At 39.3% G+C, this 25954-nt stretch overlaps 1 protein-coding gene across 1 annotated transcript in view; it reads right to left on the bottom strand.

Moving 5' to 3' along the window:
- Positions 1 to 3673: 3673 nt before the first annotated feature.
- The window catches only part of CPA6 (carboxypeptidase A6), a 317698-nt gene continuing 295417 nt past the window's right edge, over positions 3674 to 25954 (bottom strand). The window contains exons 9-11 of the mRNA XM_066378927.1: positions 14509 to 14711; positions 9973 to 10057; positions 3674 to 3861 (exon numbers count right to left, since the gene is read on the bottom strand). Of these exons, the coding sequence (XP_066235024.1) occupies positions 3674 to 3861; positions 9973 to 10057; positions 14509 to 14711 (476 nt within the window). The remainder of the gene's footprint in view (positions 3862 to 9972; positions 10058 to 14508; positions 14712 to 25954) is intronic.

The raw sequence follows: 25954 nt of genomic DNA, 5'->3' as shown, positions 1-25954 counted from the left end.
ACTAGTCTCTGTCCTAGCTTTGTCCTGACCTCAGCATGGTAGAAACTCTAGGAGTAGTGTGGTGGGGGCCTCTGGAGCCCAAACAGTGATTCTACCAGCAGCCGGGAGGTTGGTTCTAGTGATTCTCATGTGAGGGTTAAGTGGCAGTCAGATTCACAGGGAAGTGAGGGGAATGACCCCCACCTTAAAGCCAGACAAATGAATCATTGTCATCCCCTGAGTCTGTCCAGATCTCTACTTTCTAGCCAAGGCCACCAACTCCTCAGCAGGACCTAATCGCCACAGGATGGGGCAATTGTCTTCTCCCAGGCTGATGCTTTATGGAGGGGAGTGCTCCACCCAAAAAAGATAGCTACTGCCGTATTGGTGAATGACTCAGCACAGGGCTCCTGGTGGTTGTCTCTCCTGTGTCTCTCCCCAGAGCCACAAGTCCCCGAGTCTCCTCATGTGGCTCTAGTCTGCTCAGCCCATTCTCTGCTGTAACCCAGGGTAAGTGGCTTTTAACAAGATTTTGTGTGTTGACCCTGTAAGAGGGTGCCCATGTCTCTGTGGACTCCGTCTTTTTCTGGCAGACAGGAACCTTGCTGCTTTTTGTAGCCAAATGCTGTTTGGGGTTTTCTCTGCTCTGGGGCTCTCAGCCGGGGAGCCTGGCTTAGGGTTTAGGCCCCACACTTTTCAGGATAAATCCCCAGCAGGGAGATATCCCTCTGGAACCTCAGCTGCTGCTTCTGGGAGTGGGCCAGCCCTTTTTGCATCTCTGCCCTTCCTACCAGTCTCCATGTGGCTTCTTCTCTGAATCTTGGTTATAAGACTTCTCTTCCTTTTGTCTTGAGTTGGTTATTCAGGTTGCTTGTTTTTAAATTTAGTTGTAACTCCAGTTTGATCCTGGGAGAAGGTGAGTGTAATCTCCACCTACTCTGCCACCATCTTGGATACCTCTATATTACAGTTTGTGGCTAATATTTAGGGCTAACATTATTTAACTGTCTAAATACTATTTATAGCTAAGTCACATGGTATACTATGATTATATTTCTTCTTTTGTATTACTCCTTGTTTTCACCAGAGTTAATTTGCATTCTTTTGTTTCCTTGTTCTGTGCTTTTATTATTAATTCATCCCAAACTTTCTGATGTAAAAATTGCCTCTGGACATGTTTATTTGTTCCATTTTATATTCATCTTGGAGGAGATAATCTAAAGCCTTCAGTTCTCCTCCTCCTATTACAAGTTAGTTTTTCTCCAAGCCTGACATATAGCTATTACTGGGATGTTTACCTTCACCATCATCTTTAGATTTTTCTCTTCATGCCTTTCTGCTATGCTGGATTTCCTAGTTTCTAGGACCCTAGAGCTCTCGATTTGCTCCCTCATTTGGTAGAGTATATTATTCATAAGTTTCCTAAGAAAGGTCCATAGTTTAGGACTTCAATTTTATGAAAATATTCCACAATGACATTTCATTGATTATTTTGCTGGGTATATATTTTTAGGATAGACTTTTTCTCAAAACTCTGACGTATTTCTCCATTGTCTTTAAGCTTCAGTGGTGCCATTGAGAAGTTTCATGCTACTCTAGTCCTCATTCCTTTGTGATCATATATATGATATATATTTTCTCTCTGGAAGTGTTTAGGCTCATCTCTTTATCCTTGTGTTCAGATAAATCCTCTGAGAGGATTTGTATTTGCTTCTACCAAATAGTTGGAGAGTATAACCAATCTGGGATTAATCTGAATTAAATTCTTGGTTAGAGGTTTATCTGACCATTCAGGTATTCCCCCACTATCCAAAAGTAGCTAGTTCCTATGAAACCTTTCAAAAGCCGAAATGGCATAAAGTGAAGGAGCAATTTCCTCAGGACATATCTTGCTAATGGAATCACAGAATAAATCAAGCTGAAGCACAGATAATCAGACACAATTCATAGGTCTGGTGGCTTGATGCTGAGTGTGTTTCCTTGAGAAGGGGCTTGGTGGGGCTCTGCTCGATGCTCATGGTATGAGCTGTCTCTTTAATGTCTGGCTGCAAAACAAACACTAAGTACTATGTTCACTTTTTGTTTTTCTTCAAAAATCCTCTTCAGATTTTTTTTTTTTGGTTAGTGAAACCAAGTACTGACCTAGGTCTTTTCTAAGAGCAAAGTGGTAAAAAGAGAACTTTTCAAAGGCAGGGGATGCCTGTAGTCTGAATTTGGGTCTCAAACCCAGATTTGACATGTGGTTCCAAATTCTCAGTGGCAATTTTTCCCCTCTTTACTCTTGCCAAAATTTGAACTCATTCATTTTCCTTGTGGTCCATCAGAGGTAGTATGAGGGTAATTTATAATTTACACTTGGAATTCACAGAAACCTGGTAGGAGAACCTGCTGTTAGACTTTCCACCTAGGAGGAGCTGGGAGGTCTGTTCTCTGCTCTCATTCTATGAGAAACTGTGAGAATCAGTCTGCACTCCCCTGGTGTGATGGATGCTTTCAGGGTAACAGTGCATCACTTAGCTTTCTCGGCTCCTGTGTCTTTACTCACTGCCTAGCCTGAGATTCCTTTACATCTTTGTCTGGTGTTAAAGATGATTTAAAAAATTACACTTTGTCCAGAAGTTTTTATTTCCAACAGTAGAGATAGATAACTATTGTGTCATATTCCTGGAAATAAAAGCCTGTATCACTATTCTAAGCCTCAGTTTTCTCATTTGAAAAACTAGGATAATAGTATCTACCTCATATTTTGGACTAATGTGAGATTATTACATAAAGCTCTTTCTTTTTTTGTGTGACAGAGACACAGAGGCAGAGAGACGGACAGATAGGGACAGACAGACAGGGAGAGAGATGAGAAGCATCAATTCTTTGTTGCGGCACCTTAGTTGTTCATTGATTGCTTTCTCATATGTGCCTTGACTGGGGGGGGGGTGGGCTACAGCAGACCGAACGACCCCTTGGTCAGGCCAGCGACCTTGGGTTCAAGCTGGTGAGCCTTGCTCAAGCCAGATGAACCCGCGCTCAAGCCAGTGACCTCAGGGTTTCGAACCTGGGTCCTCTGCATCCCAATATGATGCTCTATCCACAGTGCCACTGCCTGGTCAGGCTACATAAAGCTCTTAATATCATATCTGGCACTGCAATTTGTGTTTTTTCCCGATTTTAAAAGTGGTATTCTCAGAATTTAAACCTAAGTGCTCTACCTTACTATATTTTTATAGGTATATGGTGCACTAAAGCCAGGGGTAAAGCTGTGAATAATCTGAGGTCTTGAAAATTTTATATCTCTTACATTAAGGAATATAATTCTTTCCATTTTAAACATTTCCATTTTAAGAGAACAGTAAATCTTAATTGAGAACATGTGATTTATTGAAGTGTCATCCTCAATTTGTACATTTTGTAAGATAAAAGAATTAGAAAACATGCCTCACCTTAATCAAATGAGATTCTAATGGGCTATAAAATGGACGCTTTTGCTTACAACAAACTAGCCTATGCTCTTTATTTATTTATTTTTACCACTTTCTATTGCCACAGGGAGTTGAATTGCATGAGAAGTTCTTTTGAAAGTCCACAGATATGTTCACTCCAAGCAGTTGCCCCTTTCTTTAATAACAATTTTCATCCATTGCCAAGTAGCTCTTGTGCAGAATCAGCTTTCTCTGGCAGTTGACATGACCCTCGGGCCACCTCAGGGGCACTTCTTCAGTAGGTGCATTGTGATGTTCTTCACAGCCAGCATGGTCTCTGTACAGGTTGGTTTGATGAGCACCTCTGGCAGTAAAAATCCAAAATGCCCAGTGTCACGTAGTTCAAAAGCAAATGTGTAGGGTATTCCATTTTTGTAGGCCCAATCCATTGAGCTACCAGAACTCACATCTAAAAGTTAAAAGAAAAATGTCAGCTTTACTAAAGATATATCAAGTTTCAAAAATGTATATATGATATTACTAAGCTATACTAAATTCTCCCAATGAATACTGTTTCAGCAAGAGTGATTTAACAGCAGTTCCTTGGCATTGGGCTCATAGATCTTATAAATCACACCTACCATCATCCTTGAAGACCTACTCGAAGTATTAATGCTTTTCCAGTATGATGACCTCAGACTATCTCCGTCTCAACTCCAATACATTTATCTCCATCCACACTTTATTCACCCATAACCAAAAGCACACCACGAACTTTCTTCTCTTTGTCACTCAGTTCTTCTTTACTTCTAAGGTCTATAATATTGAAATTCTGTTCCCAGAAAACCTCCTTATTTCTTATACTTCCTCTAATTTTTTTTCATTCCTAATGAACTTGTTCTTTGCCTTTGCTTAAGTTTGTAGTTCCCAGACTCTTCCCAGCCTTATCATTTCATTTGACTCTACCTGACCATGGTCATTACTTCACTGAATTTCTCACCAGACCCCTACAATGACTCATCCAGTCATTGTTTTTCTGCCTTGGTTTCACTAACGCTCAGTCCCTGACCCAGTTTCTCTGCTCTCATGCCTTGTGAGGGAGCTGCAGAAAGCCTTTGCTGTAAATTCACACTAATTACTGTACTCTTTCTCTGTTCTCAATGTTGTTCTAGGCTCCTTTTTCTGGACCTTTACTTACTGAATCTTTTTTATCCTCTTCTAGTCCTGCCCCTCACTTTCTCACTGTCTCCATACTCAATGGGGAATTAGCTCATCACCTCCTGTACTGACATCACAGCCCTCTGACTTCTTACTAGCTCAGAGGAAGAAATGTGCTTGTCTTTTACATGTCATCTTTTGAAACCATTTGTTACTGTCTTCTTTGCTAGTGAGTGGGTTTCTCCTCCAGGCCTTTGTTTCATTAGTTGAATCGCTCTCTATCTTGCAGCTGCACTGACCAAAATGTTTCCTGCAGCATCTCCTTCTCACAATCCTGCTAGATGCCATCCTCTATTTCTTCTTCCTGTTGCTTTACAACCAAAAGAGAATCCGTATATGTTCTTTCTACATCCTCAGTCACTTTCAATCTGCTTCTTGCCTCTACTGTCTATGAAATCTTGTTCTTGAAGGTCACCAGACCTAATCTGTCTTTCTTCCCTCTCTGTTCTCACTTTCAACCTCTCAATAGCATTTAACTCAGCGGACAGTCCTTCCTGGTAGCCTTCTTCTTCTAGCTCCTGTGACCTTACATGCTCCAATTTTTCAGCAGAGTTGAAAGTACAGGCAAGAGAGACAGACTGTGGGCTTGGGCTATATCTGATCCCACCACCTGTGGCTGCTCTGTGTCTCAGTCTGCCCTTTTGAAGAAGGGATGATAATACCTACTGCTGAGGGTTGCTGTGAAAATTAAAGAATGTGCTTCGTCTATCTTAGCTGTTCTTACTTTGCATTTATATACCCTAAAGTATCTAGTAGATAGCTTTGAGCCTAGCATGCTCTTAATAATTGTTTAATAAATGAATGCACATTTCATAGATGAATCTTTATATAAATGCTTTTCTCTTGAAATTTATATAATCTAGCCTGACATACACTATTATTTAAAGATTTATGGAGCATGTTTATCTACTCAAATAATACCAGATTTTATGCTACTTTTGCCAGGACAAGTTAGAGATAGAATTACTATGGGAAGAGGACAATTAGATGGCACTGCTGCTTCTCAGGCTCTCTTTGCTTCAGCTAAGAACAGAAGGTAGGCTGTAGCTTCATTGTCCCTCCGGGTTAGAATACACTGGAACTACAAACAGTAGTCATAGTAGCCCAAGCCAGAGACAGTATGTGTCAACAGTTACCTCATGGTAATGTGACAGCCTCATTTCTATGGTAACAGGTTCTTCTTGGTAAATATTGTAATATGACTGTGCCTTGATATCAAGCTGCAATGGTGCAGTGTAAGATTTTTTAAATTAACATTTTAAACTTGTTAATATGTATTAGTATTGGTAATGTGATTTTTCCCATTATTTAAATTTTAAAAATTTCAATTACAGTTGATATTCAATATTATATTTGTTTCAGGTTTATAGCCTAGTGGTTAGACATTTATGTACCTTATGAAGAGATCCCCTCCAATAAGTTTAGTACCCACCTGGAACCATTACACTATAATTGACTATTTTTCTTGCACTTGAGAGCTTCACATTTCTGAGACTATTTTGTAACTGCCAATTTGTACTTTTTTTTTTAATTAATTAATTTTTAAAAAAATTTTTCTGAAGCTGGAAACGGGGAGAGACAGTCAGACAGACTCCCGCATGCGCCCGACTGGGATCCACCCGGCACGCCCACCAGGGGCGAAGCTCTGCCCACCAGCGGGCGATGCTCTGCCCCTCCGGGGCGTCGCTCTGCCGTGACCAGAGCCACTCTAGCGCCTGGGGCAGAGGCCAAAGAGCCATCCCCAGCGCCCGGGCCATCTTTGCTCCAATGGAGCCTTGGCTGCGGGAGGGGAAGAGAGAGACAGAGAGGAAGGGGGGGGGTGGAGAAGCAAATGGGTGCTTCTCCTATGTGCCCTGGCAGGAATCGAACCTGGGTGCCCCGCACGCCAGGCCGACGCTCTACCGCTGAGCCAACCGGCCAGGGCCTGTAACTGCCAATTTGTACTTCTTAATCCTTTTACCTTTCCACCTATTTCCAACTCCCCTCCCATTTGTTCTCTGTATCTATGAGTTTATTTTTATTTCTATTCTATTTTTATTTTCTATTTTGTTTGCTTGTTTATTTTGTATTTTAGATTCCAAATATAAGTGAAATCATATGTATTTGTCTTTCTCTATCCAACTTATTTTACTTAGTATAATACTCTCTAGGTCCATCCATATTGTTGCAAATGGGAAGACTGCATTCTTTTTTATGGCCAAAAAATATTCCATTGTGTGTGTGTGTGTGTGTGTGTGTGTGTGTGTGTGTGACCTCTTCTTTATCTATCAATGGATATTTAGGTTGCTTTCATATCTTTGCTATTTTAAATAATATTGCAATGGATATAGAGATGCATATATCTTTTCAAATAAGTAAATAAGTGTTTTAAATTTCTTTGGGTAATCCTGAAGTAGAGTAGCTGGATCATATGGCAGTTCCAATTTACAATTTTTGTAGAACCTCCATACTGTTTTCCATAGTGGCTGCACCAATTTGCAACCCCACTAAGGGTGCAGGAGGGTCCCCTTTTCTCCATATCCTTGCCAACACTTGTTTGTTGATTTATTGAGGATAGCCACTCTGTCAGGTCTGAGGTGATATCTCATTTTGGTTTTAATTTGCTCTCATGATTAGAGATGTTGAAAATTCTTTCATATGTCTATTGGTCATCTGTATGTCCTCTTTGGTAAAGTGCCTATTTAAGTGATCTGTGATTTTTAGCTGCCTGTGCAAGGGCTTGGAGGTACTTGGGAGAGGTTATGCTGTGAGCTGTGGCAGGCTGCTACATCTTGGGATTTTGGGGCCACTTAGCAAGAGGTACAGACATGCTAAGGCCAGAGATGCTTGTTTTGGGTTGGTAGACCTTTGAGAGTTTTAGTAAAGTCTGTAGTATGGGCCAAGTCTTGTTGCTTGTGTGAAACGGTGGCTGGAAGTGGTTGGGCTGTTGTGTGAGCTGGTTGGGCAGGGTCTCAGGGAATCACCAAGGTGGGCAAGTAGTGTTACCCAGATTAATAGACTCAAATTTATCACTTGCCTGTGTATACAGGTTGAGCTGAGGGAGGGCTCAAACAACTGAACAGTGGTACCTGCCAGCACTTCTGTCCTTGGAGCTGTGCTCCAGCGCTTGCTCTGAAGCCAGTCAATTCATTTTCTCCCTATAAGTCCCTGGTGTTTTTCCAGCTGCTGTCCCTTTGCTCTAACTTAGGGTGTTTGTAAGTCTGTACTCTGGCCCTTTAAGAGGATGCCTGGGTCTATAGCAGCTCTCTGTTTCACCTGGACAGACCACTGCTGATTTTCAAAGCCATATATTATGGGGACTCCTCTTCTTGGCACTGGTGCTATGGGCTGGGGAGCCCAGTGTGGGGCTGGGATCCCTCACTCCTCAGGGAGGACCTCAGCAGCCAAGATATCTTTTCTGATTTGGAACAGGTGTGGGATCAGTCTATTTCATGTCTCCACCTCTCCTACCAGTCCTTAAGTGGCTTCTTTATAGTCTTAGTTATAGAACTTACATAGCTAGTCTTCAAGTGGTTCTTAATGATGATGGTACTACAATTTAGTTTAAATTTGATGTGGTCACGAGAATGCTACCATAGATAGTCAAGGAGCACCAGGGAGTCTTCCCCATTGAGCAAGATGGCTGCAGGGGAGGGTCTTAAACAAAGCACACTAAAGGCTAGAAAGATGACTGGATGGGCCCTGAGGGCACGAAAAGCTAGCGAGATCATTGGATAGTAAAAAAGCCCTTTCCTCCCTATCCCTGTAAGAACCTTCAGCTTGAGCAGAAAGTGGAAGTGGTCTTTGAGAGAGGAGTCCACCATTCTCCCAGCCTGTAGCATCTGAATAAACCTCTTTCCTTTTGCACCAGCACTTGGCTGATGATTTTGACTTTTGTTGCAGCATGCAGCCGAACCTGCTTTTAGGATGTTCGGGGAGCACATCGTGTACCTTCTCTGCCATCTTGACTGAAGTCTATAATGTAATTTAAAAAAATATTGTATTTCCCCTTTTATTTTTATTTTATTTATGTATTTTTTACAGAGACAGAGAGTGAGTCAGAGAGAGGGATAGACAGGGACAGACAGACAGGAACAGAGAGAGATGAGAAGCATCAATCATTAGTTTTTCATTGCACGTTGCAACACCGTAGTTGTTCATTGATTGCTTTCTCATCTGTGCCTTGACCACAGGCCTTCAGCAGACCGAGTAACCCCTTGTTGGACCCAGCATCTTGAGTTCAAGCTGGTAGGTTTTTGCTCAAACCAGAAGAGCCTGTGCTCAAGCTGGTGACCTTGGGGTCTCGAACCTGGGTCCTCTGCATCCCAGTCCAACGCTCTATCCACTGCGCCATCGCCTGGTCAGGCTGTATTTCCCCTTTTAGAGTGGTTTTATTGAAAAGTAGTTCTAAAGAGGTCAGCCTGAGACCAATGGCCCTGAAGTTTGAAGAAAGTTCTGATATGTAGGACATCCTCATGATTGGGATAAACTTATTTGACATACAGTGTTAATTGACAAACCAAGCTTTTTTCCTGAAGGCTGAAGAAAGTGAATGATTATGACTATAATGATGGGTAGATTAGAGACATCAGAAGTTTTGCTACATCACTATAAATCATGCATATGCTCTCTCTGTGTGTATACCTTAACATGCATACATAGACATTCCAGATAGTTAGGATTTCTCATTAGATTTTTCCAAGTCATGTAGTCAATAAATTTTAGAAGTTGAAAGGCCATAAGACATGATCTAGTCTGATTCCTCATTTAACAGCTGTGGATACTTAAACCCAGGATTAATGTCTTGGCCAGGATTTTATCCTGACCTGTGCAGAATTAGGATAGAATTCATGTGTTCCAATTCTTTGTCCGAGTTCTTTCCATGTACCCAATTTTTTTTTTCTATGAAATAAGAACTATTTCAATCACCTTTTATGGAGAAATTCAGCTGAAGATGTTATGTAAGAAATAGAATTTGTTAAGAATAGTGGAGGAAAGGAATAAAAGGGAAGCTCTTTACAGGCTGAAACATTATTTCATGATTTCCTCCAGGCCCATTTCCAGGCTGATAGTAGTTACAATTGCTTAAGGAGTCCATTTTGGTGCTTTCTACTGTCATAAGATCTCAATTCAACTTTGTAGTCATTACCACATGACTAGAATATTCTCTGCTTCAAATTCATATAAATTGGTACAGTGATTTCTGTCGAGTAGTGTAAAACTAATCAGACATAAACTCCCTTCATCTTCCTTGGCAATTTGGTAGCCAGAGATTTCACGTCAGTGGGGGACATACACTCTCTCTTTTTTTAAAAAAGGGAAGTCATTATACAGGATATTGGCTCAAGAAATGACTCTAACACAACACCCACGGGAAACTTACACAATGTGCTGGAGGCAGGTCCATATCTATATCGTACTCCATATAGCGATCGAAGTGCATTCACAGCCTTGTAAGCTGCTGATTCCTGTGAGGGAAAATGGAGAAACTGAATCACTTACATCATTGCGTTGAAACCTTGAAAGCACTGGCATATTGTTTGAGCCTTACTAGTCATCATTTTGAAGAACAAGGATGGACACATTAGTTAATAGCTATGTTTAAGAATAATGTTGTATGATTCTTTGTCACATGCTGTATTTTACAATGTTTTAGAATGTTTCTTTAGATTGATCCTCACTACAAGCTAGCAATCGGTGATATTTTCATTGTGCAGATTAGAAAAGGACATCTCAGCATGGTTAAATGGGCAGGCTGGGGCTTACACAGACAGCAGGGAGGAGTTGAGTTGGGATAAGATAAGTGGATAAGTACTTGTATCTTCCAATGCTGATTTAGGGTTCTGTCTTATTCACAATAGTACAAAATGCTTGATAGGGCAGGACTAACTTCAGTATTTATACATGTGCCTGTACATACAGATGTTTAATCAATATGTCTTGCATGAATGTTGAATAAGCATAGATCAGCAAGAGTATCAACACAGTCTTATTGATCTTTAAGTACATACTTCAGTGGTGATGTACAAGGTAGTTAAAACACACATGGATCAATTAAGAAACTCTTCAATTCAGTAAGAATGACTTGTCTTACGTTATGTGTTTATCCCAACTGGGAATGGGAACAATTTCAGAATGCTTCGTGACTTCTAAAGTTACAGAAGACTCTGCCAGAACTAGGCAGTACTTCCAAGATGTAGAAATTTTGAGGTGGAACTATTTCTACCAAAGCCAAAATCCAGAAAAATATTAAACACAACCAAAAGACTAGAAAGTGAATATTCTAATATGAACTAGAAGGATACCGACTACTCTTGAAAACATTTTAAATAGTATAAAAGTACACATTTCAGGAAGGAGTTAGAGAGGTATTGTATGACCAGTGAGAGGTAAAGAAGAATGTTGAAACCAGTATACAACTCTCCCATTTCAATTTGCCCATGAATAATTTAAATTGTCAATGGAAGCACTCAGGACAGCATGGGCTATGTTGCATCCAGCGTCAGCTTACTGTCCCCATTCCCCTCGGGGAGGCATCAAGCAGCACTTGTAGCAAACACCACCCTTTATGGCTATTCAGGGACCAGGCTCCAGAACCTGGCAGATCAATTTATTATTGATCTCACCAATGCTGGCATTCTGGTCTCAGGAGCCAACAGCAAAAGAATGTAAACACCATAATGAGGTATCTTTGTGGAGAATGTTCTAATATTTTAACATCTTATCAAGTAGAGAAATATTCCATGGCAAGGGCAGATATTTCTATATTTAGGAGATTACTGCATTCTGCTGGTGCAGAGACCTTTGTTCCTCATTATTTCAGATGACTAACCCCAAGGAAAATATCCATTAAGAAAATAAAAAAAGATACCCACTTTGCCTATTTACACAAAGCATGTGTATAGTTGCAGGCTTTACAGCTCACTGCACTTCTGCTACTCGGTGCTGGTGCATGTAGATAAGAGGTTTAGATATGATCCTGCCACAAAAAATGGAGACTTCAGCAAATTTCTTAAAGAACTATTTTCCCAGTTGCCACAGCTAGACACTTATTGAGGGAGTTTAAGTGCTTCCTCTTTTCCCTGTTGCTTTCTCTTCTTAATTGTCCCAAAGGACCCAGGCTTCCCTTATCAGACTTCAGCTAAGAAAGAATATATTTTTATTTAAATATTTTCATATTTGAAAAACTGAATGAATGATCTGAAGAAAGTTAGCAGAAACACAGACTCCTACATGTTGATGGACTGTTTTGAACAATTTTAATAGAATGTACCATATTTTTCACTCCATAAGATGCACCTGACCATAAGACAGACCTAGGGTTTTAAGGAGGAAAATAAGAAAAAAAAATATTCTGAACCAAATGGTGTGTTAAAATATTTACTAAAATACCATTTTTTTTCTTCATAAGACACACTGGCATTTCCACCTACACTTTCAGGGGGAAAAAGTGTGTCTTATGGAGCGAAAAATACGGTAATGGTTTCTGGTCAAGATTCAGAGACTATATAGCTTCTGAGAATTATAATCCTGGTTTTAGTGATTTAGCTTACATGTAACCCACTGTCAGGATTTCTCAACAGTGGCACTATTGACAGTTTGGACTGAAGGATTCTTTGCTGTGGGGAGGGGGCTGTCTTGTGCATTATAGCAGTGGTCCCCAAGCCCCAGGCTGCGGACCGGTACCGGTCTGTGGACCATTTGGTACCGGTCCGCAGAGAAAGAATAAATAACTTACATTATTTTCGTTTTATTTATATTTAAGTCTGAACGATGTTTTATTTTTAAAAAATGACCAGATTTCCTCTGTTACATCCGTCTAAGACTCACTCTTGACGCTTGTCTTGGTCACGTGATACATTTATCCATCCCACCCTAAAGGCCAGTCCGTGAAAATATTTTCTGACATTAAACCAGTCCGTGGCCCAAAAAGGGTTGGGGACCACTGCATTATAGGATGTTCAGCAGCATCCTTGACCTCTGTTCAATAGATGTCAATAGCATGCCCTGGCCCTGTTGTGACAATCAAAAATGTCTCCAACAGTGTCCAATGTCCTTTGGGAGGCAAATTCATCCTTGGTTGAAAAAGTAATCTACTCTTCATACCACATTTTTCAATCCAAGAGGAAAAGAAAATAGGTTCCACTCCTAGTAGGAAGATGAATTCAAAATATTCAGAACAATCTCATGTAATAGTTTTCATATGTTGCACACTTCATATAACCTATTGTGATCATGTAAATAGATCACTATGCCTAATTTAAAAAGGACTGAACATTGCCCAAACACTGTGATACAAGGTTGTTTGGGGGCCAGGTTAACACCAATAACAACAAAAATCCTATCTAACCCTTAGAGTAGCCAAAGACTAGCACCATCAAATATAGCCTCCATGTTCACAATATTTCTCAAGAGAGAGAATTTCTCAAGAGACAGACTCCCACATGCACCCCAACCCAGGATCCACCTGGCAAGCCCTCTCTGGGGTGATGCTCTGCCCATCTGGAGCTATTGCTCCGTTGCTCAGCATCTGAGCTATTTTAGTTTCTGAGGCGAGGCCATGGTGCAATCCTCAGTGCCTGGAGTCAATTTGTTCAAATTGAGCCATGGCTGTGGGAGGAGGGAGGAGAGAGGTGAGAGAGAGAGAGAGAGAGAGAGAGAGAGAGAGAGAGAGAGAGAGAGAGAGAGAGAGAGAGAAGGGGAAGGGGTGGAGAAGCAGATGGTTGCTTCTCCTGTGTGCCCTGACTGGAAATTGAACCCAGGACTTCCACATGCTGGGCCAGCCAGCCAGGGCCCATGTGTCTTCTCAATCATATTCCCTCCCTCTTCTTCACTTCTAACACTATATATTAGTTTGGCCTGGTTTTGAACTTGATAGGTCTTTAGATACTATCAGCTCTGAACCAGACCTACTTTACAAGGAATTAATACCTATAGTGGATAGCTTGTTGGGTTACTGAGAGGAGGAGAGACAGAAACACTGCTTTTTCACTTTTAAGTAATCTTATGCCAGAAAAGCTGTTCATTCCTAGCAGTAACTTGTCGGATACATGCCCAGAGACTTAGTAACATTAAGCAAATAGAGCTTATAAATTAAAATTGCTTTTAATTAATGAGAGTCAGACCATAATCTAGGAGCAATTATTTACTCAATAAACTTAATCACAGCCCTTGTATATGTGACTGAAGCTGTAATACTAATCAAATCCATCCTGACATTTTCAGTATAACCTGTGGTGAGAATGTAATAGGTTTTAAATGGTTGCATTTGAGAATCAACAGAGAACATTGGTTAAAAACAGCAGCACTAGAGGTAGATTTGGGGCTGAATCTTGGTTTTGACACTTAGTAGCTGTGTACTTAGTCTAATTAATTTTCTAGGGTTCCATTTCCTCATTGGTAATATATATATATATGCTTATTAGAATTAACACAATAGGCCCTGGGCAAGTTGGCTCAGTGGTAGAGTGTCAGCCTGGTGAGTGAATGTCCCAGGTTCAATTCCCAGTCAGGGCACACTAGAGAAGCACACATCTACTTCTCCACCACTCCCCCTCTCGTTTCTCTCTCTCTTTCTCTCTTTTCCCATCCTGTAGCCTTGGCTGGATTGGAGCAAGTTGGCCCCAGGCACTGAGGATGGCTCTATGGCCTCCACCTTAGGTGCTAATAATAGCTTGGATGCTGAGCAATGGATCAATGCCCCAGATGGGCAGAACAGCACCCCCTAGTGGATTTGCTGGGTGGATCCCAGTCCAGGTGCATGAGAGAGTCTATCTCTGTCTTACTTTCTCTCACTGAATAATAATAAAAAAAGAATTAACACAATATATGTTTGCTATTATCATGAGTACTTATCATCATCTCAGCATTTTAAATGAAGAATGAAGCCTGACATACTTGTACAAGGCCAAATACTTACCACACAGCTAAAATTGGGGATTGTTGCATATTTGTAAGAATAGGGATACAGCAACATCTGAGCATATGCATGAAAGGAGAGGTAAGCCCTAATGTGCTTTTTGTGTTTTCTAAGGAAGTTAGCTACAGCTTTCACTTCTGGCTCTGATTCTGGGAAAGGTCCACAGTATGTATCATCACAAGGGTGCATAGAGGCTCCTTCATCTGCAAGATAGAAACAAAAATGGGGTAGGGGAGTAGGCAGGCAAGAAACAAGAAATATAAATCAGCAGTATTAAACAGTGATTTTTCTTTTATTTCTATAAATATAGGGTATTATTAAGCAATTCATCTAACTTCCATTTACAGAAATCAATTACTGAAAAATTCATCATGGTTCATACCTTCATGCATAATAGGAGGGTGGCCTGAATAGGAAATAGGTACTTATTGTTTCAATGAGCCTGAAAAAACACTTTAAAGAGATAGTTCTATCAGTTGGACAACTAGTTCTATGTGATCCCCTAGAGAAGGTAAGGCCTCCCGTTTATAAACTCCACAATACCTGTACTTTCCCTTCAAAAATGCTCAACCCACTTGTAATTAGTGTAAAATACTTATTATTCAACCAATATTTACACTGGTCAGGTACCTAGGATACACTGGAAAACACAGAAAAAAACCCACACAACTACAACACTGCTGTAACAGAACCTGCCTTCAACCTGGAGTCCTTGTTAGACCAGAATGCTTTGTGAAGGCAGGGACTGTGTTCTTCCTGCGGGGCACCTGGTGATTAGAACAATAGTCAGGCAAATGTTCGGGAGATATTTGTTGAATAAGGGAATGTCAAATCAAAAGAAAAGGCTAGATATCTATACAGGTGTCTGGTGAGATACAAACATTGACATATCAAGGACATGGAAGCAAGACAAATAATTCCACAGAACACTACCAAGCCCATTTCATTCTATTCTTAGATCAGCAATATCTACATAGGTTTTATAGAACCCATCTTGGGGGTTTCATAGGGTAGTTTAGAAATCCTCCAAACTAAATTTTATTAATTTTGAAATAAAAGATTATGTTATACAGTCTATGAAGAGGAGGAAGAAAATAAGATTCACTGCAACAATCACAAAATATTAAGGTTCCAGGAAATTTTGGAAATAATTACATTTTCTATAGATATTTGCCATTCTGGGCCATTATTATCCTTCTCATATCCCTAAAAAACTGTAACTCTTTCCAGAAACAAATGGAAAATGTTTAGTGTTTCTGTGACATAGTCTAATTCTACTCAACATGGAAAGACAATCACATCAAATCAGATTAAGTCTTGAGGCTAGTGAATCTAGTTTATGCTATAGGAGAGTCAAGGTGGGCAATTAAAGCAATTGTGGTTCTCCTCTATTGATTCTAATTCTGGAGATGCCTCAGAAGCAGGAGGGATATGGGTGGAATGGAGAACTTCATATAAAAACTATAGCCAATACTCCAAAAGGAATAGGAGAAATAGACATCTGACAAACACTAATGTAAAGCACTGGAAAGGAAAGATCATAATCTGAACTATTAATTCCAGAGGGACCAGAACTAATGAGCTAGAGAAACAAAAAGGCAGGGATCTGTCCTTTATATCTTGTTTATATAAGGTCTACCGGAAAGTTCTGTTCGTTTCTATCACAACAAGTTTTGACACGTAAGTACATGTTTATTTGGCACATGTGTGCCTATTTTTATCACTTAATGTATACATACTGACGTAGCAAATTAACTAAAACAAAGTTGATTCATGTTAGTCTTATGTGTGAAGCGATAGTGTACCCATGACTACTGATAAAGTTCATTTACGCCACTGTAATTTTTAGGAATTTCAACAAGAAGAAATGCTACAGAAGCATGTCTGTCGCATCCACCATATTCCCTGGACTTAGCACCCTCCGACTATCACTTGTTTTTGTCCTTACAAAATTTTTTGAAGGGCAAAAAATTCAAAAATGAAGAAGATATCAAATAAGCACTGGTTCAATTTTTCACATCGAAAGATAAAACATTTTTCAAAAATGGGATATACAAATTGCCCTCATGCTGGCAAGAAATTATTAATAATAATGGCAATTATATTATTTAATAATGTTTATTGACGGTAAGAAAAATTTGTATTTTGTTTTATGCCAAAAACGGACAGAACTAGCTCATCTATAAAGGTACAAGAATTAGATTCACATTTACCATTTTAATAGTTAACACTAGAGTAATATTTCCAAAGTATTTAAAAATATTAAATCTAGACTTTTGTATCTAACTGAACTCTCATTGAAATGTGAGAGCAAAATAGGAGAGACAAGATGGCCACGGAGTAGATGGACGTTCCAACTCCCACATCCCAGAACCAAAGTGGATTACAACTTAATTTTGAGAACAGTCATCCTAAAAGACCAGCTTTGGACTAAACTAAAGATTCTACAGCCAAGGACCACCAAAGAACCCACAGTGAGGCTGGTAGGAAAGGTGGAGATGTGGAAAGAGCTGCCCCACTCCTGGGAGAGAGTGGTGGCCCAGAGGGACTCTTGCAGTGGGGAGGAGTGCCTGGCGAGTTGTGTGTTGTGGGTCCTCAGCCCCAGAAATGGAGTCCCAGCCTAGATCCCTGGAGCCTGGAAGGGACAAACAGACTGTATTTGGCAGAGAAAGGGGCCTAGATACTGTTTGAAAGGAGACAGAACTCATGGACCCAAGCTCCGTATTAAAGGGACCACACAGAGAGCTTCACTCATAGCCACCTGCCCAGGGCTCCAGGAATGGGGAGCGCTAGGAAGACTGGAGTTGCCAAGGGAGAGTGTGGTCTCAGAGGCACAGGGGGAGACATTTTGAGAGATAGACATCTTAACCCCTGGGTTGAATTACACCCCAAATCTAAAGTGAACATTTTTTCCTAGAAGCAGCAACACCAGCAAAGGGAAGAAATTACACTGCCCACCCGAGGCTCTCCTGCTCCAGTCAGAACAAAGAGGTGCTTAGAGGCAGGCAGCACATTAGAGACACAGGTAGTGCTGGGGTCTGAGCTACAGTGCCCTCCCACCTCCGCTGAGTGCTCCCAGGGGCGGGTGGGCCAGCAGTGGCCGGTGCAGCTACAGGAGCCAGGGTGGTCCCGGTGAGCTCATGCATGACCATCTGCAAAGGCAGAAGCCCGGGCAGCCACTGCGGCTGCTGCGGAGGTCAGAGCGAGTGTGGAGGCCTGCCCCAGGCGCGAGCCTGGGCGACTGCGAAGGTAGTCCAAGTAGGTGCATGTGGGCCCATCCACAGAGGTGAGAGTGGAGCCGGAGCCACAGCGGCCACTACAGAGGTCCAAGCGAGGTCCAAGCTAGCGGGAAATCCCACCCAGGTGACACTGGAAGCGGTCTGAGCAGCTGCACATGGGTCCATGTGCAAAGGCAGAGGCTGCAGCAGCTTCTGTGGAGGTCCAAGCTTGTATGCAATCATGCCTGCAGCGTAAGCCCATGCCTGGTGGTGGCTGAGGCCCAAGTGACAGTGGAAAAAGTCTGAACAGGCATGCTCTAGCTGCCCACAGTGGCAGAAACTGTGGTGGGCCACTACAGAGGTCTGAGCTTGCATGCAATCCAGCCTGCTGCATGAACCCATCCTTGGTGGTGACTGGGGCCCAGGTGACCTCGGGGGAGGTCTGTGTGGACCCGTGTGTGGGCCCACCAGGTGTGGCGAAAGCCACGGCAGCCACGGAGGTGGGCTGACACTGGCAGTGCTTGAGCCCAAATGTCTGAGGTGGTAACAGCATGGGGGGGGGGGCTGAAAACAGACCACACATCAGGAGCACAGAGGCCATACCCACTGGTTACCTGAGATCACACCCTTCTGAGTGCTGAAAAAGAAGAAAAACACAAAATAAAATAAAACAAATAAAAAGTCTGGATAGAAAGACATCTCAGTCTAAGGGGCAAGCCACATTCAATACCATACCTAATCACTGAATTACAATACTGAACCCAACAAGTAGCCAGCAATAAGAGGCAGCAGAAAGCAGATCTCATGGGAACTTGAACTTTTAAAGGAACTTCCCCAGGCCAAGAGTAGATAAAAGCTAGCCTAGGAATGCAGCTGATATTTAAAATGGCACCTGGGTCCAGCAGAGGCAGCCACAAGATCCGGATCACCTGTAGCTCCAAAAAGGTTGATAAGAACTGTGACTCCCCAATGATCTGCACCAGGCTCCAGCCAGGGAGGTCCAGGGTAGGCACATCCAGCGGACAGATACAGAGAGCATCAGATCAGGACCTAACAAGCCTTGTTAGAGTGGTATCTTACGAAAAAGCTCCTTACACCTGACCCAGCTAAGACATAGAAAACGCCAACACAAATAGCAAAAAGAATATTGATAGCAGATAAGTAGTCCCCAGCAGATTACAAACAACAGCTGATACCAACCCAAGAAGACCTAGAAACAACACAACTGAAAATTATAGGCAGACAATACCAATCCTAGACTCAGCTAGCTACACAAACAACACACCCAAAGAAAGAGTGTATACACAGACAAAATGGGAAGACAAAGAAATGCAATCCAAATGAATCAACAAGAGAAATCCCCAGAAAAAGAACTGAGTGAGATGAAAATAACCAAATTACCAGATTCAGAGTTTAAAATAATTATTGTTAGGATGCTCAAAGATCGTAGAACACCTAAATAAAGAGAAAACAAGCATCAAAAAGGACATTGAAATCATAAAAAAGAACCAGACAGAAATGACAAACACAATATCAAAAATGAAGACTACTTTAGAAGGAATTAAAAGCAGGCTGGATGAAGCAGAGGATTGATGGGCAACTTAGAGGACAAGATAAGTAAAAGCACAGAAGCAGAACAGCAAAAAAATAAATAAATAAAATAAAAAAGTCTAAGGAAACTGTAAGAGAGCTCTGTGTCAACATGAAGAGAAACAATATCCACATAATAGGGGTTCTGGAAGGAGAAGAGAAAGAACAAGGGATAGAGAACCTGATTGAAGAAATAATAGCTGAAAATTTCCCTAAATTGATGCAGGAAAGAGTCACACAGGTTCAAGAAGCAGAGAGAACCCTATTACAAAAGAACCCAAAGAGAACCACACCAAGACACATCATAATCAAAATACCAAAGCTAAGAGATAAAAAAAGAATACTAAAAGCTGCAAGAGAAAAACAATCAATCACCTACAAAGGAACCCCCATAAGGATGACATCTGACTTTTCAACAGAAACATTTGAGGCCAGAAGGGAATGGCAAGAAATACTCAAAATAATGCAGAATAAGAACCTACAACCAAGACTTCTTTATCCAGCAAGGCTATTGCTTAAGATTGAAGGAGAAATAAAAAGCTTCCCAGACACACACACACACAAAAAAATTCAAGAAATTCATCACAACCAAACCAATGCTGCAACAAATGTTAAGGGGGCTGCTGTAGACAGAACAAAAAGGGGGAAATCTAGTAAAAGAGGAATGTAGATAAAAAATGGCAATAAACAAATACATATCACTAATAACCTTAAATATAAATGGATTAAATGCTTCAATCAAAAGACATAGAGTAGCTGAATGGATAAGAAAACAAGACCATACATATGCTGTCTACAAGAGACCCACCTCAAAAAAAAAAAAAAAAGATACATATAGACTGAAAGTGAAAGAATGGAAAAATATTTCATGCAAATGGAAATGAAAAAAAAGAGCTGGGGTAGCGATACTTATATCAGACAAAATAAACTTTAAAATAAAGGCTATAGTAAGGGATAAAGAAGGACACTACATAATGATAAAGGGAGCAATCCAACAGGAAGAGATAACCATTATTAATATCTATGCACCTAATATAAGAGCACCTAAATATATAAAGCAGACTTTGATGGACATAAAGGGCGAGATCAACAGCAATACTATAATCATAAGAGATTTCAATACCCCACTAACATCACTAGATAGATCCTCAAGAAAGAAAATTAACAAAGAAACAGCAGAATTAAGGGACACATTAGAACAACTGGATTTAATAGATATCTTCAGAACCTTTCACCATAAAGCAACAGAATATACATTCTTTTCAGTGCTCATGCTACATTTTCTAGGATAGACCACATATTAGGGCATAAAATGAGTCTCAACAAATTTAAGAAGATTGGAATCATATCAAACATCTTCTTTGACCACAGTGGCATGAAACTAGAAATCAACTACAATAGAAAAACTGAAAAACACTCAAACACTTGGAAACTAAACAGCATGTTATTAAATAATGAATGGGTGAACAATGAGATCAAAGAATAAATAAAAAAATTCCTAGAAACAAATGATAATGAGCATACAACAACTCAAAATCTATGGGACACCACAAAAGTAGTCCTGAGAGGGAAGTTCATAGCATTACAGGCATACCTTAAGAAGCTAGAAAAAGCTCAAATAAACAACTTAACCTTGCAACTAAAAGAACTAGAAAAAGAACAAGTTAAACCCAGAGGAAATAGAAGTAAGAAAATAATAAAGATTAGAGCAGAAATAAATGACATAGAGGCTAAGAAAACAATACAAAGGATCAATGAAACCAAAGCTGGTTCTTTGAGAAGGTAAACAAGATCAATGAACCCTTAGCCAGACTCACCAAGAAAAAAAGAGAGAGGACTCAAATAAATAAAATTAGAAATGAGAGTGGAGAATTAACAATTGACACAGCAGAAATACAAAAGATTGTAAGAAAATACTATGAAGAACTGTATGCCAAAAAATTAGACAACTGAGGTGTAATGTACAAATTCCTTGAAAAATAATAATCTTTCAAAAATCAATCTGGAAGAATCAGAAAACTTAAATAGACTGATTACAACAAATGAGATAGAAACAGTTATCAAAAACTTCCAACAAACAAAAGCCCTGGCCCAGATGGCTTCACAGGCAAATTCTACCAAATATTCAAAGAAGAACTAACTCCTACCCTTCTCAAGCTTTTTCCAAAATTTCAAGAGGAGGAAAAACTTCCAAGCACCTTTTAAGAGGCAAGCATTAATTCTGATTCCAAAACCAGGCAAAGACAACACAAAGAAAGAAAACTATAGGCTAATATCCCTGATGAATTTAGAAGCTAAAATCCTCAACAAAATATTAGCAAATCGGATACAGCAGTACATGAAAAAAATCATACATCATGATCAAGTGGGATTTATTCTGGGGAGGCAAGTCTGGTACAACATTTGCAAATCAATCAATGTGATTCATCACATAAACAAAAGGAAGGAGAAAAAACACATGATAATATCAATAGATGCATAAAAAGCATTTGCTAAAATCCAGCACTGATTTATGATCAAAACTCTTAGCAAAGTGGGAATTCAGGGGACATACCTCAACATGATAAAGGCCATCTACGACAGACTCACAGCCAACATCATAGTTAATGGGCAAAAATTAAAAGCACTCCTTTTAAGATCAGGAACAAGGCAGGGTTGCCCCCTTTCACCACTCTTATTCAACATAGCTCTGGAAGTCCTATGTTGGCAAGAAGGCAAGAAGAAGAAATAAAAGGCATCCAAATTGGAAAAGAAAAAGTAATCTATCATTATTTGCTGATGATATGATACTGTACATAGAAAACTCTAAAGTCTCAGTCAAAAAACTACTGGAACTGATAAATGAATTTAGCAAGGTGGCAGGGAAATCAGAGGCATTTTTATACACCAACAATAAACTGTCTGAAAGAGAAATTAATAAAACAATCCCCTTCACTATTGCAACAAAAAAAATAAAGTACCTAGGAGTGAATTTAACCAAGGAGGTTAAAGACTTGTCCTTGGAAAATTATAAAACATTGATAAAAGAAATCAAGGAAGATACAAACAAGTGGAAGCATATACCGTGTTCATGGTTAGTAAGAATAAACATCATTAAAATGTCTATATTACCCAAAGCAATTTATAAATTCAATGCAATTCCTATTAAAATACCAATGACATACTTCAAAGAGATAAAAAAAAATTCCAAAAATTCATATGGTACCTAAACAGAACATGAATAGCCTCAGGAATCTTGAAAAATAAGAATAAAGTGAAGTGGGTGGTATCACACTTCCTGATATCAAGTTATACTACAAGGCCATTGTACTCAAAACAGGTTGCTACTGGTGTAAGAACAGGCATACAGATCAATGGAACAGAACAGAGAACCCAGAAATAAACCCCCAACTTTATGGCCAATTGATATTTGACAAAGAAGGTAAGAGCATACAATGGAATAAAGACAATTTCTTTAACAAATGGTGTTGGGAAAATTGGACAGATACCTGCAAAAAATGAAACTAGATCACCAACTTACAGCATTCACAAAAGTAAACTCAAAATGAATAAAAGACTTAAATATAAGTCCTGAAACCATGAGCTTCCTAGAGGAAAACTTAGGCAATAAGCTCTCCGACATCACTCGTAGCAATATATTTGCTGATTTATCTCCACTGGCAAGAGAAATAAAGGACAGGATAAACAAATGGGACTATATCAAACTAAAAAGCTTTTGCACAATATGAACAAAAAAGCTAATTTTTATGAAATAAAAAGCTAATGACAATATGAACAAAATAATAAGGTAGACAACACAATGGGAGAACATATTCGACAATATGGCTGATACAGGTTTAATAAACAAAATTTATAAAGAACTTGTAAATCTCAATACCAGGAAGACAAACAATCCAATCAAAAAATGGGTAAAAGAAATGAATAGACATCTCTCCAAAGAGGACATACAGATGGCCAATAGGCAGATGAAAAAATGTTCATCACTAATCATTAGAGAAATGCAAATTAAAGCCACAATGAGATATCACCTCACACCAATCAGAATGGCCCTCATTAACAAAACAACACATAATAAGTACTGACAAAGATGTGGAGAAAAGGGATCCCTCCTGCACTGCTGGTGGGAATGCAGACTGGTTCAGCCACTGTGGAAAAAAGTATGAAAATTCCTCAAAAAATTAAAAATGGAACTGCGTTTTGACCCAGCCATTCCACTTTTAGGAATATATCCTAAGTACACCAAATCACTGATTCTAAAGAAGAAATGCACCTCCATGTTTATGGCAGCTTTGTTTACAATTGCTGAGATCTGGAAATAGCCCAAGTGTCCATCAGTGGATGAGTGGATTAAAAAGTGGGGATACAGATACAGAATGGAATACTATGGGGCCATGAAAAAGAAGGAAATATTACTTTTTGTGACAACATGGATGTACCTGGAAAGTGTTATGTTAAGTGAAATAAGTCAGGCAGAGAAAGAAAAATACCATATGACTTTATTCATTTGAGGAATCCAATGAACAATATGAACTGAGTAACAGAATAGAGACAGAGGTGTGATCAAAGGGTCCAGAGGGAAAGTGGACAGAGGAAAAGGGGATGATAGGATGGGATGAGAGCAGAAAAGCAAAACTGGGCAGAGGGTGTTGCGGGGAGAAGGGCAAGGGGGATGTGGTGGGGAACATGGGGGAGGGGGGAAGGTATTCAGGGGGACAATAGAACTATGTACACCCAACAAATTAAAATAAAAAAATAAAATTAAAAAGAAACAAGAAATGTGAGAGCAAAATAAAGATGTTTTCTGGCATAAAAGGCCTCAGAAGTTGTACTATACATAGGCATAACTTATAAACACCCTTGGAGAAAGTATTGCAACAAAATGATGAATAACTCCAGAGAAGGTACTTGATCTGAGAATTACTGAGTAAGCACCTCAGTAAGGTCTGTTGTCTAAATAAACAGTATCCCAAGGATAAAAAAGGTATAATGATCTAGCATCAAATGCAAGAAGATAAACAAAATGGAATGATGGAGGGTAGAAGACCAGATGAAGAAAAAGCATGCTAAATAATTGGTGTCTTTTGCAAAGGAAATTGAGTGACAGACTAAATTTAGAAATGGATTAAATTTAGAAATTGATAAAGAAAAACAAACCTAAGCATGCATATAAGTTAGAAATAACCACAAAAAGAAAAATAGAACACAAACTTCACAGCTGGCAGAAATAACTTTGACCCATTCAATAGAAAATAGAGAAAAAAAAAGAAACATTTGAAAATAGAGAATGAGAATTAAGATGGCAGAAATAAGTAAGTTTAATGATTAACATATAGTAATTATGAAAAATGCTAACAGATGAAACTCACCAATGAAATTACTGATATTTTCATATAGAAAAATAAAGAATATCCAGTAATACTATGTCTACACATACATACAAAATGGTACAAGTGGATATATCAGATATCTGCATTTATATTTTATTAAAGTATAGTTGACATATTAGTTAAAGGTATACAACATAATGATTCCACATTTATATATCTTATAGAGTGACTATCAAAAATAAGTCCTAGTAACCATCTCTTACTGTATAAAGTTGCTATGTTATGGACTATATTCCATATGCTGTGCATTACATTCCCATGATTTATTTTATAACTGGATGTTTGTACCTTTTAATCCCCTTCACCCTTTTTGTCCATTTCCCTTCTCCCCTGGCAACCATCAGTTTGTTTTCTGAGTTTGTTTTGTTTTTAAGATTCTACATAAAAGTGAAATCATGGTATTCATCTTTCTCTAACTTATTTCACTTAGCATAATACTTTCTAGACATATCAATGTTGTTATATATGGCAAGATTTTATTTTTTATGACTAATAGTCCATTGTGTGTGTGTGTATATATATATGTGTGTGTGTGTGTGTGTGTGTATATATATATATATCCCAAATGTTATCTAATTATTTATCTGTGGACACCTAGGTTGCTTCCATATTTAACTATTGTATGTAAGTAATGCTCTAATGAACACTGGGATGCATATATTGATATCTTTTTGAATTAGTGTCTTCATTTTCTTTGGATTGATACCCAGAAGTGAAATTTCTGGGTCTTATGGTAGCTCTATTTTTATTTTTTTGAAGAATATCCATACTATTTTCCATAGTGACTGCATCAATTTACAATTGTACCAACAATGCACAAGGGTTCCCTTTTCTCCAGATCCTCACCAGCACTTGTTTGTTGGTTTATGGATGATAGCCATTCTGACAGCTGTAACATGATACCTCATTGTGGTTTTAATTTGTATTTACCTGATCATTTTTAAAAGAGAAAAATTTAAAAACTTTTTTAAGAAAAAATAAGTTTTATTTTATTTTATATTTTGCCGGAATTGGCCTCAATGAAATTTGATTTCACAGAAACGGATGGGTCCTCCAATTGACATAACTTGAAGAGGTCATCGTTATTATCACATAAATTCAATTGGTATTTTTTCATTTTCTATGTTTGCTTTTCTTTTCATTTATATCTTTTAAATTTCACTAAATGGAATCATACTCCATTTATTTATTCTTTTTAATTGTTCTAAGTCATTTTAAAAATTTATTTTTCATTTCCATCTCACACTGTCA

This window comes from Saccopteryx leptura, chromosome 3 (genome assembly GCF_036850995.1).
Source record: "Saccopteryx leptura isolate mSacLep1 chromosome 3, mSacLep1_pri_phased_curated, whole genome shotgun sequence".
In the NCBI taxonomy this organism is placed as follows: domain Eukaryota; kingdom Metazoa; phylum Chordata; class Mammalia; order Chiroptera; family Emballonuridae; genus Saccopteryx; species Saccopteryx leptura.
Note: the sequence above shows the minus strand (reverse complement) of the source record. Positions and strands in the feature narration are given on the sequence as shown.